This window comes from Vulpes lagopus, chromosome 10, assembly GCF_018345385.1.
Source record: "Vulpes lagopus strain Blue_001 chromosome 10, ASM1834538v1, whole genome shotgun sequence".
Taxonomy (NCBI): Eukaryota; Metazoa; Chordata; class Mammalia; order Carnivora; family Canidae; genus Vulpes; species Vulpes lagopus.
The window spans coordinates 67,563,377-67,576,809 of record NC_054833.1 but is presented as its reverse complement, the minus strand read 5'-3'; the positions used below and the strand labels follow the sequence as shown (position 1 = coordinate 67,576,809).

At 43.6% G+C, this 13,433-nt stretch overlaps 1 protein-coding gene across 5 annotated transcripts in view; it reads left to right on the top strand.

Moving 5' to 3' along the window:
- Positions 1-815: 815 nt before the first annotated feature.
- Positions 816-13,433, top strand: part of PRPSAP2 (phosphoribosyl pyrophosphate synthetase associated protein 2) — a 51,540-nt gene continuing 38,922 nt past the window's right edge. For 2 of the 5 annotated variants that reach the window (XR_005990451.1, XM_041772900.1), the window contains exons 1-5: positions 849-1,007; positions 6,437-6,532; positions 6,786-6,936; positions 7,934-7,986; positions 11,716-11,782. Coding sequence is in view for 4 of the 5 variants with exons in the window: in XM_041772900.1 (XP_041628834.1) it covers positions 6,818-6,936; positions 7,934-7,986; positions 11,716-11,782 (239 nt within the window). In the remaining variant the exon portion in view is untranslated. Of the gene's footprint in view, positions 1,008-6,436; positions 6,533-6,785; positions 6,937-7,933; positions 7,987-11,715; positions 11,783-13,433 lie in introns of all 5 variants that reach the window. The other 3 variants (XM_041772897.1, XM_041772896.1, XM_041772899.1) reach the window with 3 other exon arrangements.

Sequence of the window (13,433 nt, the reverse complement as noted above, 5' to 3'; positions counted from 1 at the left end):
GTATGCTTGTATTCCTCAATTGTAAAATAAGAGGTGCCCAACCTTCAGTGAATGATTTCACGCTTGTGAAAAATCCAAAGCAGAGTTGGAGATGCAGTGTGGTGTCGGTTCAGCGTAGTGCAGGGTTTGGTGCCAGGCTTCCTGGATTGCAATTCTCGTCCGCTTAGTCATATGTCAAGCCATTCAGCGTCGGTGTTTCAGATACCACGGCTATTAAAATGCCTACTTCATACTCTTGTGAGCATTAAATAAATTACAGTTAATACATGGTAAGCACTTAAGAGGACTCAGCCTGACACATGGTAAATGCTACCTACATACGTGGTCACTATTATTATGTTATATATATAAAATAAAGGGTAAACATACTTAAAGAATTCGGGCAATAGATACCAAAAACACCGATTGCTTTATAATGAAAGAAGAAAGGAAATAATTACAGGAACAACTGAGCATTTAACTATATGCCGGGAACTGAGCTAAAAAAGCCCTGCAGGTGCTATGTCCTTTAATCCTCACAGCCCTGTGAGGTGGATGCTACTATCATTTCCATTTTTCAGATGAGGAAATCGAGGCTCAGAGGTGAAGTGACTTTGCCTAAGGTTACAGGCGGGTAAGGACTGGAGCCCAGACATCTGTAATTTCACAGCCACCTGAAGGCTACCCCGGAGCAAGGCCCGCCCCACCCCGAGGCGGCTCAGCCCCGCCCACCTCCCCGCCCCTCCCCTCGGGCGGGCCACGCCCACGACCCCGAGCCAGGTGCCTCCGCAATCCCAGCTCCCGGCCCCGCCCTCGGCCCCGCCCACGGCCTCGCAGTCGCCGCGGACGCCGTTCTTGCGCATGGAGTCGCCATTTTGCTCCTAGAGAAGCCGCCTGGAGAGACGGCGCTTTCTTCCTTCGGCAGCCGAGGCTGCGTCGGGGCCGGGGCTGGGGTCGGGGCCAGGTAGGGCGGGAGCCAGCGACGAGCGGCGGCGCGGACCGGCGGGCTCCGGCAGTGCGGGGCGCAGGTGCAAGGGGCGGGGAGCCCCCCGGCGCCGGCTGGCGGACGGGTCGCGCGGTCCCGGGGCTGCAGCTTGGGGGGGACAGCAGGGCGACCCCGGCCTCGCGCCCGCCGCCGCCCCCTCCCCCCTCCTCCCTCCTCCCTCCTCCCTCCTCCTCTGTTCGTCCCTCCTCTCCCGCGCGGGCTCCGCGGGGCTCGGGCCGGCGCGCGGTCCCGGGGTTCCCCCGCTCCAGGCGCCGTGGGGAGTCGAGCCCTAATTCCGGGACCGGCGGCCGGGGCGGCTCAGAAAACCAGCCTCCAACCCCGCCATCTGCGGCCCCTGATTTTAAGTCGACTGGCCTCGCTGCTCGCAGGCGCTTCTCTTACCCCGTAACCTGGTGTCTTTTTTTTTTTTTTTTTTAATTCCACCCAGAACTCACCTAGAGGAGGTTGAGTGAGGACCGTGATGTTGATTTTTAGATATTCTTTTACTAGAAAATGTTTTCCCCTAGTATCTTAACATTGATGATGAGGATTCCCCCCACCCCTTATTTTGATACTGGCGCAGTTTGGGTTGTGTAGCTTTTGCAAAGAATAAGGAAATGCAGAATGGGGATTTGGGGCACGAGGAAGTGTGATTTCTAATGTTTAAAAGATTTCAATGCGCAAATAAAAATAATTCAGCCACATTATTGAACTCCACTAAATCATACCCTTCTTCCTGCCCGTGTTCCTATCCTGACCCAGTCTAAACCATTGTCACCCAGTTTTGATCGGAGGAGACGAAATTCTGCTCTTATTCACTTAACATAAGCACTTTTGCATTGTCCCAGACGTTTACCGTTCCTATTGTCTTGAATATATTCTGAATTTCACTTAATTACCAATTATCGATCCTTTCTTCACGCCCAGTGTTGCTCTTAAAAAAAAAAAAATCTTGCAGTGACTGACCATCATTGAACAAACGTGGCTTTTTCTTTCTTCCTCTTGGTGTAAATTCCCAAAAGGGGAAATACTGAAAGTTCTGTGTTGTGTTCTTTCTTCAACACTCAGATATAAGTTGTTTTCCAAACAAGGCCTGTTTATGGTAGATGTTTTTCAAAATGTGGATGTCGGATCCTGCTCACTGTGATGCAGAATCAGCAGGGGAGTCCAGGCATTTTTTGTGCTGTTGGGAGATGAGCTGTCCCCACAACTGTCTGTGCTGCAAGTCAGACTGGAACTGAGCTCATGTCTGCAGCTTAGAGGCCATGCAGCCTTGAGCATGTTTCTTCCGTGTCAGAGCCTCATTTCCCCGAGTGTAAAATGGATCCTTGTCTGGTCCCTGCTCTGTTGAGTTGTCATCCAAATTTAGAGCACTCAGAAAATGATGTTAGCCCATAAGAAAACATGCTGATGGAGAGAGACGAGCAAAGTCCCTGGGATCAGAGGCATGGAGGATTAATTCAGCTTTAGGTTTTGCCCTACTAATTCTCTTCAGCAGTGAGATATAAAGCAATTTTTTTTTGAAGTGAGGTACATCACTAATAAAAATAGTAATTCTTTGTACTTTATGATGCCTTTTAGTTCCATTTATTAATCATTGCAACCTGGTCAGGCTTTTATTCAAAAATGTTTGTTGTTTGACAAATACTGAGCTTCTTCCATGTGCCAGGTACTAGGCACTGGTTTATACAGTGGAGGACATAATGAAAAAAAAAAATCTCTGCTGTCCCAGACCCCTAATTCTGCTGGAGGAAGCTGATTTTACCAAGCATCTATCTCTGTTGTCAGGAAGGAAGACGCGCAGGCCCTATGAGGCCAAGTGACCTATCCGAGGACCAGTAGCTAGTAACGTGGAAGGCAGACCCAAGACTTCACACTCCTACTCCACCATCTTTAGATAAAAAGGTGTTTGTACAGTGGACCCTTTGGAGGGAAAGCATCACACTTTAATGCAAGCCTTCCTTGTCCAAAATCCAGGGAAGTGGGTTTATTTTATTTTATTTTATTTTATTTTATTTTATTTTATTTTATTTTATTTTATTTGTGTAAAGATCTTATTTATTCATGAGAGACACAGAGAGAGAGGCAGAGACACAGGCAGGGGGAGAGGCAGGCTCCCTGCGGGGAGCCCCATGCAGGACTTTATTCAGGGACCCAGGATCCTGGATCATGAGCTGAGCCAAAGGCAGATGCTCAACCACTGAGCCACCCAGGTGCCCCTGGGGAAGTGGTTTTGAAAAGACTGCTGGCCACATCCAAACCAAATGGTCTTTCAGTGTGGAATCATTCATGAGACTTAACAGGTTGTCAGATCTCATTCAGAGAGGCGTAGGATTTGCTTTTAGAAAGGTGCCGAGATTCTCTGGAAAGGGTGTGTTGTCATACTCGTTATAAATAATCCTCACACATTCTAGAGCAAATTTAGGATAAACGTAAAAACAACTAGTTAAGAGGCTCCACTTCACCCTGTAGCTTTATGCTAATGAGCCTTCTGTTAGCTCCATCTTGGTGATTATGTTTTTGAGGATGATCTTTTTTTTTTTTAATTTATTTATTTTTTTATTTATGATAGTCACAGAGAGAGAGAGGGGCAGAGACACAGGCGGAGGGAGAAGCAGGCTCCATGCACCGGGAGCCTGATGTGGGATTCGATCCCGGGTCTCCAGGATCGCGCCCTGTGCCAAAGGCAGGCGTCAAACCGCTGCGCCACCCAGGGATCCCTGAGGATGATCTTTATTTATTTATTTTTTAAAATTATTTATTTATGATAGTCACAGAGAGAGGCAGAGACACAGGCAGGCTCCATGCACCGGGAGCCCGACATGGGATTCGATCCCGGGTCTCCAGGATTGTGCCCTGGGCCAAAGGCAGGCGCCAAACCGCTGCACCACCCAGGGATCCCCTGAGGATGGTCTTTAAAGCTCACTTTTCTTGAAGCTTGGTAAAGAGCACAACTTGCATTTCCAGTAGGGAAAAGTAGAACCCAAACTAGCAACAGCCCTTGGGTTTGAACAGGACTTGACTGTATCGATAGCCATTTCCAAATGGACTCCCCTTCTGATGCCATTCTGAGGGTGGTCTCAAGTTAGGTTTCAATTATAGAAACCTGGTATCTGAAGACGGACTCAAAAGAGACCACAGTCAGTGGTGAAGGGCATTTAAACTGACCAGGAAAAAAAAAAATAAAAAGAAATAATTAACTGACCAGTAAGGAAAGGCTCCAGGAAGTATCCTGGAGCAGAGAGTACCCAGGAGTAAGAGAGCCATCTAGAGATATGTGGCAAGGGAATTTGACATTTTCTGTAGATTACCAAGGAAAAGACAAGGATCTGGGGGTGGCGACTGCAGGGAGAGAAAGTTTAGCATGTTCTACGGAAGTGTTTGGAATGGAGGGGCCCTTCGGGTACGGGCATCTAGCTCTGGAGCTGTTCAAGCACCTGCCTGCTGTGACTTCTTGGCGGGAGTCCTGTAGATGGGCGGGTTTACCTGCAAGAGCTCTTTCTACCCTCAGATGCTTTCATTCTGAGTGTTCCAAGCCTTCTCAAGGACACTATGGTACTTTAAGAAGCTTCTTACTTGAAGTTTGGAGGATGTAAAAAGATGTCTACCCCAAGTGTATTACTGTGCTTGGTCAGTAGAAAACTGAAATATTAAAAGTTGATGCCTAAATAGCTTCCATTTACCAAGCAGATCCTCTGTTTGGAACACTTTAAGTGCTGTACAGAATTAATTTTTCAGTGACCCTGTAAGGGCTGTGTTTATATATTGTATGGGTGAGGGAACAGTGGCCGAGAGATTAATTTTTGCAGGGCCTCTCAGTGAGCTAAGGGGAAGTAGCAGCCAAGATGCAGACACGATTTTGACTGTAAAGGTTGTACTTAAAATTACAGGAGAATGAATTTCTTCTTCCAGACTTGTACCCTGTGTTCTTAAACACTGACCTACATTGGTTGAGAGACGGCGTTGGAAGATACTTAAGATCTCTTCCAACTTTGAGGATTGAGGATTTTTTTTTTTTCATGTAACCTGCCACTCTGCCCCCACAGTATGCCATAAAGCAGGGGTCAGCAGACTTTCTGTGGAGCGCCAGATAATCAGTGTTTTTGGCTTTATGGCCGACGCTCAGCTCTTATCATTGTATCTGTAGACTGTAGACAGTGAACGTGGCTGTGTTCCAATACAATTTTATGTACAGAAATAGCATTTGGAGGGATCTCGTTTGGCCCATGGGCTGTAGTTGGCTGATCGATCCTTGCTTCTGAGCTGCTTTTCATGGTAGGCATCTCTGGTCCTCCTTGGTCTCCTTAGGGCTTTGGTCATGTGTGTATGTGTTTTTATTTGTAATTATTAGGCTGTAGGTAAATTTCATTGAAGTCCATATTTCCCTTTGTGACATGCCCCATAAGAGGCAGTCAGTGGGGGAACATGCTTTCCTAGCCTGCTGGTGCGTCCATACCTGTAAATTGCACCACCCCCAAGACCCAGTGGTTATCTTTTTACAGTTACTGCAGAGAGAGACCTACATGTGCACTAGGAAGCTTGTTTAGGATGTTGACCAGCTAAATGTGGCATCTCTGCATCATGGAGTACTGGCATCAGTTAAGAAAAGACACGATGGACCTATATTTTGTAACCCTGGGTTGTCAAAATATATAATTTAACAAAAAAGATGATAAATTTGTATGATGATTCTTTTTCTATGTTAGAAGTGTATTCTTATCATATTTTCTTATGAGGGATGGATCATGTATGAATGTGTAAAGGTCTGATGGTGCCCATATCAAACTAATAAAAATGTCCATTCCGGGAGGGTGGGTGGGAAGGAGCCCGGGATTGGGGCTAGTGACTTTAACCTAAACTATCATGTTTCAGTTTTTTTTTCCCCCAAGGAGAATGTGTTTGTGTATTACTTGTGTAATTAAAATTGAACAGCAGAAAAGATCCGCATAGCTTCATTCTTAGTCTCCACCGGCCTTGCGGGGGCCATCGAAGTAAAGCTACAACCGAGGAAGTGCAGTGGGCTAGCTGGGAAGGTGCCCCCGTTCCTCATGGTCCTCGAGACTATTGCTGGTACACCTAGTCCTGCACCGTCCTTGGGTGATAAGGACACAGCTCAGAGATCGGAAGGTGGAAGGACACGTGAAAGGCCTCAGCCCTGACAATTTTGAGGCCAGGGGCTTTTCTCTTTGTGCCCTCCTGCCCATCAATTGGTGGTCTGCTTACTTCCCTTCCACTCAGGGTTATTGTTTGGTCTGCCTTATGTTCAGTTCAGGAAAATGCAGATGGCAAGGTCCCTTTTAGACCCGGCTCAGGGCCCCAGAGAGTCAGCTGGCAGGCCCCGGGGAGGTGTTGGGATAAATAGTGACTACAGTAAAAGCTGGGCATAGGTGGGTTATTTCTTCATGATTTTTGAGGGTCAATCAGTCCATGTCCTTGCTAATGGCTCTGCCATTTTTCTGTGTGTTAATCCAGGAGGAATTTTGTTGTCAGAGAATAAAAGGAGGTTGTCCATAATTGACTTTAAGCAGCAAACAGTAAAACACTGAGCTCTTCAGCTCCGCCTTTCTTGTAAGTTTATCATTTATTCCCAGTGGTCATGAAAACTAAATCATATAACAACGTATTTCCATAAATTTGGAGCCATAAAGCCCAAACGAACTTTTTCTTTATCCATACATATATGTAATATAAAAGACTCCATGATGGTGAACACTTATCTCCTTCAGTTTAAGTCATTTGCTATTTAAAAAAAAAAAAAAAGTTCATTCAGGTGAATTTAATATTCTGTGGCAGTTCTTAATATACTTTTAAATCCTCCTAGGCTCTGAGAATTGGAAAACCAAGAAGGTTTTGATGTTTTGTGTGGCGCCACCTGAATTAGAAACCAAGATGAACATAACCAAAGGAGGTCTGGTGTTGTTTTCAGCAAATTCTAATTCATCATGTATGGAGCTCTCAAAGAAGATTGCTGAGTGAGTTATAATTATTTCTATTAAAACCCATATTTATTATGTGATGTTTTAAATTTGATGATCAGAATAGCACTGATTGTTAAACTTGAGAGCAGATATTTTGTGGTTAGCCTGCGTATTATCTATATATTAAGGACTAACTTTTTGTAAGCTGTTGTAACTCCCTACATGTTCATTCAGCAGACACTTAGGGAGTCTTGAGGAGTGCCAGGGATTGTGTTAGGTGCCACACATATACAGAATTACTTGAGTATAGAGAACAACGGAGTGTATTCTGTATGAAATTAGTTTATCTAGGTTATAGTTCTGTATAGTTTTAGTTATTTATTAAATATTCTCCAGAAACCAACATTGCACTGTATGTTAACTAACAAAATTTAAATTAAAAAATAAAAGATAAATATTGAACATCCTTCTGTGTACTAAGTCTTGATCTAGATATTGGGGACTCATGGTGAACAAACCAGTCAAGATTCTTCCTTCTTATATTTAGTAGACAACCAGACAAGAAGGAAGTCAACAAAACAAAATTTCAGGCAGTGGTAGGTAGTGTGAAGAAAACACTGTGAAAGGAATGATTTGGGCAGGTTGCTCGGGTACCTTTTAAACTCAGGGTATGGTATATGAATTGAGAAGTCCTGTGGGTCAAGGGGACAGAATGTTCAAAGGCCCTGGTGTGTGCACCTCTGACATGATGGTATAGCCTAGGGGCATGGCAGGAGGGCAGAGGGCGCAAGGAATGGTCGGTGAGGCAGGCTGAGCAGGACTCCAGAGGCCTTCTTGGGTTAGGCCTGGGATGGCAGGTGGGGGATTAGATAACAGAGTGACTTACTTAGTAGTAGCATATCTGCTTTAATTTTATAAAAAGAGTGCCTCTATTTCATTTTGCCTTATCTTCTTTTTAATGAATTTATGAAGCATCCTTAAATAGTTAAGGTGTTGGATAGATACTATCTCTGTTACCTTTCCAACTTTTCTCCCCCTTTCTCTTCTCTAGGCGGCTGGGGGTGGAGATGGGCAAAGTGCAGGTTTACCAGGAACCTAACAGAGGTGAGCTATCTTAGACATGCACTGCATTGATTTTTTTTTTTGTGGAATGTGCCATGCTGGCTCTGTCTTTCATCCTCCACTCTTGAAACAGTTGGATCGAGTGGCTGGTTAGTCCTGCCTGCAGGAAGTTGGGTGGGCAAGGTGGTGAGAGTAGTGCTCTATCTAGCTCCTACTGATACCAGCTGTATATAGAGTACGTGGGAGCTTGGACTCCAGCTCTCAGACTTCCTCTAATAAAAACTGCAGAGATGCATGAAACCTGTACCCTAAATGGAAACACTGCTCAGAAGTCATATGAGTTTATGTCACTTTGGGCAGGCTGAGAAAACCCTGTGTGGCCACAGTATTAATTGGTTGTTAATTCTTCTCTCTCTCTTTTTTTTTTTTTTAAGATTTATTTACTTATTTGGAAGAGAGAGTACAAGTGGAAGGGGAAGGGGGAGAGGGAGAGAGAATCTCAAGCAGACCTTGTGCTAAGCATGGAGCCTGATGCAGGTCTCAGTCTCACTACCCTGAGATCATGACCTGAGCCAAAACCAAGAGTTGAACACTAACCTGACTGAGCATCCAGGTGCCTCAGTTGGCTGGATTCTTATTTCCCTCAAGCTGTCATGGACAAGACTTCATGAAATGCTTGTTAGGAAATGCTTTTGTTAATTGATTTATATTACTACATAAGCGTCTCAAGTTGTGAAAGCATATGTTACTTAATCTTTGTGATTTCTCTAGAAATGGTGGATATTTGAAATTACCCTAGGAAAAGCGATGGAAAGCTTGCATGGACTTGAGGGTCAGACCTCTTATTCTTGGCAAGTTATTTAACTTTTCTAAACTACAAATGATTAGGGCTATTTTGAAGATTAAATGTGATAATTTGTGTGCCTAATACAAAGTCCTTGGCACATAGTAGGTGCTCAGTAAATGCTGGTTCCCTCTCGTTCTCTACTGTAGGATTTTGTCGATATTTATTTATTTATTTATTTATTTAAAGATTTTATTTATTTGTGGAGACACACACAGAGAGAGAGGCAGAGACATAGGCAGAGAGAGAAGCAGGTTCCATGCAGGGAGCCTGATGTGGGACTCGATCCTGGGATTCCGGGTTAATTTTTTTTTTTCGATTTTATTTTTATTTTTTAATTTTTAAAATATTTATTTGAGAGAGAAAGAGAGAGCACAAGCAAGGGGAGGGGCAGAGGGAGAGGGACAAGCAGACTCTTTGCTGAGCATGGAGTCTGACGGGCTTGATCCCAAGACCCTGAAATCATGACCTGAGCTGAAGTCAGGCTCTTAACCAGCTGAGCCACCTCGGTATCCCTTTAGATTTTATTTATTTATTTATTTATTATTATTATTTTTTTAGATTTTATTTTATTTTATTATTTTTTTTTAAACTTAGACCTAAGTTTTTTTTTTTTTTTAATTTTTTTTTAAATTTTTTATTTATTTATGATAGTCACAGAGAGAGAGAGAGAGGCAGAGACACAGGCAGAGGGAGAAGCAGGCTCCATGCACCGGGAGCCTGATGTGGGATTCGATCCCGGGTCTCCAGGATCGCGCCCTGGGCCAAAGGCAGGCGCTAAACCGCTGCGCCACCCAGGGATCCCTTAGATTTTATTTTTAAACAATCTCTACACCCAACATGAGGCTCAAACTCACAGTCCCCAAATCATGAGTGGCACACTCCACCAACTGAACCAGCCTGGTGCCTCTAAGATTTTGTCAATTACTTAAATAGAGAATTTAAAAGACACTTTGATGAAAAGACACAAAACTCTTTTTCCAGTATTTATTTCTCCATTACTGCCTTCTCTTTCCTGTCTCCCAAGATCTCCCATGTGGCTTCCATAGGAAAAATGTGTAATTAAAGAAAACCTGCAGGGAGAGTTTGGAGAAGGGTCTACTGCCGAAGAGGATTGCGTGATGTCCTTTGTGTAGTCTGGGAAGAGGGGGTAAGGGAGAGCTGGTGGTGGAAGGCCCAGGAGGAGGTTGGCCCACCCTCCAGGTTCATGAATGAGGGCAGAGAAAGTAGTTGGTGTTTATTGCGAAGGAAGGCAGGAACTGACATTTGTGCATTCCTCACTGTTACCAGATACTAAGGAACTGCTGCATTGAGGGATGATGTTACATATGAGGTCCCAAAGTAGGAGAGTCAGGGTTTAAGCCCAGGTCTCCCTGATTCTAAAGCTCATTTTCTTTCCTTGGTACCATATTCCTTTGTAAACATGTATTTTGTTTTTTCCAACTTTTTAAAAAAAGATTTTATTTATTCATGAGAGACAGAGAGAGAGAGAGAGGCAGAGGGAGAAGCAGGCTCCATGCAGGGAGCCCGATGCGGGACTGTATCCCAGGACTCCAGGATCACGCCCTGGGCGGAAGGTGGCGCTAAACCGCTGAGCCACCTGGGCTGCCCTGTTTTTTCCAACATTTTTAATGAAAATATTCAGACCTATAAAAAAGTTGAAAGAATAGTGCAGTGAATCTCCATATGCATGTCTGCTGCTTGGATTCAACAGGTAACATTTTGCAATATGAATATGTGTGGAACCTTTTTTTATTTTTTTTAAGATTTTATTTATTTATTCATGAGAGACCCAGAGAAAGAGGCAGAGACACAGGCAGAGGGAGAAGCAAGTTCCATGCAGGGAGCCCGATATGGGACTCTATCCCAGGACTCCAGGATCATGCCCTGGGCCGAAGGCAGGCACCAGACCGCTGAGCCACCCAGGCACCCCTGTGTGGAACCTTTTGAAAGTGAGTTGCAGGTGTCAGGTCACTTAAGCCCCAAATGCTTGACCATGCTTCTCAAGAATAAGCATTTTCTCCTGCATGAATACGGTGTTGTTCTCATACTCAAAGAAATTAACAACCATTCTCTAATTATCTAATATCTAGTAATCTGTATTCAAATTTCCCTTGTTGTCCTGAAGAGCCTTTTATAGCTGTTTTGTCTTTTTTTTTTTTTTTTCCAAACCAGGATTCTTGGCTCAAGTAATAATGGTTTTTATTCTAATCTAGAACAGTTCTTTCCTTCCCAGGACATTGACTTTGAAGAATGTCTCATTCTGTATTTGTCTAATTGTGGCTGATCGCAAGTTTTTTGAGAGTAGGGTTATTGGAACTTATTTGTCTTTACTGTCACAGCATTATTATAACATTTATTGTCTAATAAATTCTTAATTGTTGCTGGTTTTATGACTGAATATGTGATTTCCCATAGAGATACTGTGCTCAGTGTGGCACAGCACTTACTGCCTGGATAAGAGAAGTAAGAAGGGTAGCTTTACTTGTTCCAAGTAAGAAATTGAATTCTTTCTGAAGCACGTAATGTAACCCGACATGTTTTAAAAGTGTGGTTGGGGCACCTGGGTGACTCAGTTGGTTAAACATCTGACTCTTGATTTTGTCTCAGGTTGTGATCTCAGGGTTGTGAGATCGAGCCCAGGGTTAGACTGCACTGGGCGTGGAACCTGCTTGAGATTCTCTGTCTCCCTCTCCCCTCCCTTTCTCCCTTTCTCTAAAAAAAGTTAAAAAAAAAAAAGTGTGATTAACTCCAGTGTGTCATTATCCTTTATAGCATCTAAAGCCTCATGAGTTTAATGAGTTTAACAGTTCCAGTTTCATATTTTATAACATTAGGAATGAAGCAGATTTTTTGATGTATATATTTTCAAAAATGTAAATTGTGTCTTTTTTTTACCCCCCTCACTTCTTTCCTTTTCCTGCCAGAAACAAGAGTGCAGATTCAAGAATCCGTGAGGGGAAAAGATGTTTTCATCATCCAGACTGTCTCAAAGTGAGTCCTTATCCAATAGATACGATGTTGTTCTCTGGGTTTTTCTTTCTAAGCATGAGCGTTTAAAATAATAGCAGCTGACTAGACAGGAAGAATTATGATCATTTGGAAATTGGTGTGTCGTATTTTGCTAATTTTTCTGACCTAACTGCTGACTTTTACGTGTTTGTTCCATGTTTTTGAATGGTGGAAGTAACCAAGTATTGGAGTAGAGGTTCTTAATGAGAACAGAACCCATTATATTGCCTCTCAACCAGAATTTTGTAAAACTCCCAGGGAAGCTCTTCTAGTTCCCCCCCAAAAAGGTAGGAGGAGAGCTGTGTATTTACTTGAGGTTCTTAAAGCTCTGGCTGCAGGTAATTTAAAAATGATCACCATTTCTTATGTTTAGATAAATGAGCTGAGAAGGTAAAAGAATGTATTGAAGGAATATGTATTCCTCTTTGGTGTGGTGTTTGACGTACATGTGTCCTGGAAATTGTTGAGGCTGCAAGTGTATAATCTGAGTGCAGAGGAGTCAGTGCAATGAGGTTGGTCTGCATCATTTTTTAAAAGACCACTCTGTCCATACAAATCCCCAGATGCCTCTGTATTTGAAAGTTCTTCACTCAGAGTGATTCTTAATAATGTCTGGAGATCAGTTTGTATAGGGCATAATTTTTTAGCTTAGAGATTCTAATTTTGCTGCGTGTTTATATGTATAATAAATACCAAAGAAGGGGAACAAGAGCCAAGTTTCAGGAGAATTTAGATTTGGCACACACATACTTTCATCTACATTTTGAACATCTGTCCAGGTCTTTGGTTCATGGGGATGAGATCTTGTAGCCACCTGGCTCTTCCAGGAAGAGGAGTTGAAGGGGACCTGTCATTGCATCCCATGCCCTCCCAGGAGTGTGTGTGCCTTGAAGGGAGGGGGTGGCTTGCCTTTGCCGAAGTTCCCTTGTTTTCATTTCTTCTGTGCTACTTAGCATTCTCGGCAGACCTGGGCTAGGAAGCTCCCAGTTCTCAGAACCCCTACCACCACCTTCTTTACCCAGATGGCTGAAGGGCTGGGGTGCTAGTGGAGGACTCCCTGTGCCCACAGCTACCCTACCTCTTCTGACATTGGGGTGGGGATAGCGCAGAGCACAAAATGACTTAGGTTGCTCCTGGCTGTCTGCAGTGCTTTTATCTCCTCACAGACACGTGTGAATCCATTTGGATGAATGCAGAGAAGTCACTTATGTTATACAAGGGGATAAGTGAGCCTTATAGGCCAAATTGGACTTAGAATTCAGGGCTTCAGCAGCATGACTCATATAGTCCTTCATGTTTCCAGGTCCATCCATTCCTGTCCTTTTATTTCTATTTGGTTTATTTCAACACTTACTATTCTGCCCTTGCCTTTTGTTGGTTTCTTATTCCCTTAGCTAAAACTGTCTGCATGTCTCATTTTTCATTGCTCCGAACCATGACCTTGTGTGAACTCACTTCATCTTGCCAGAGAGCCTGGACATCGGGTGTTTATGAAATAGTTAATGTTGAGATTTGATGTTGTCAGATATGTGTTATCTTTCATTTTAGGACAGATTAACAGTGGGCACTAAAAGTATCAGAAAAGTTTTAAATGAAGAGAATGCTGTCTCTTGGCTCCATTTATCCAGTCATT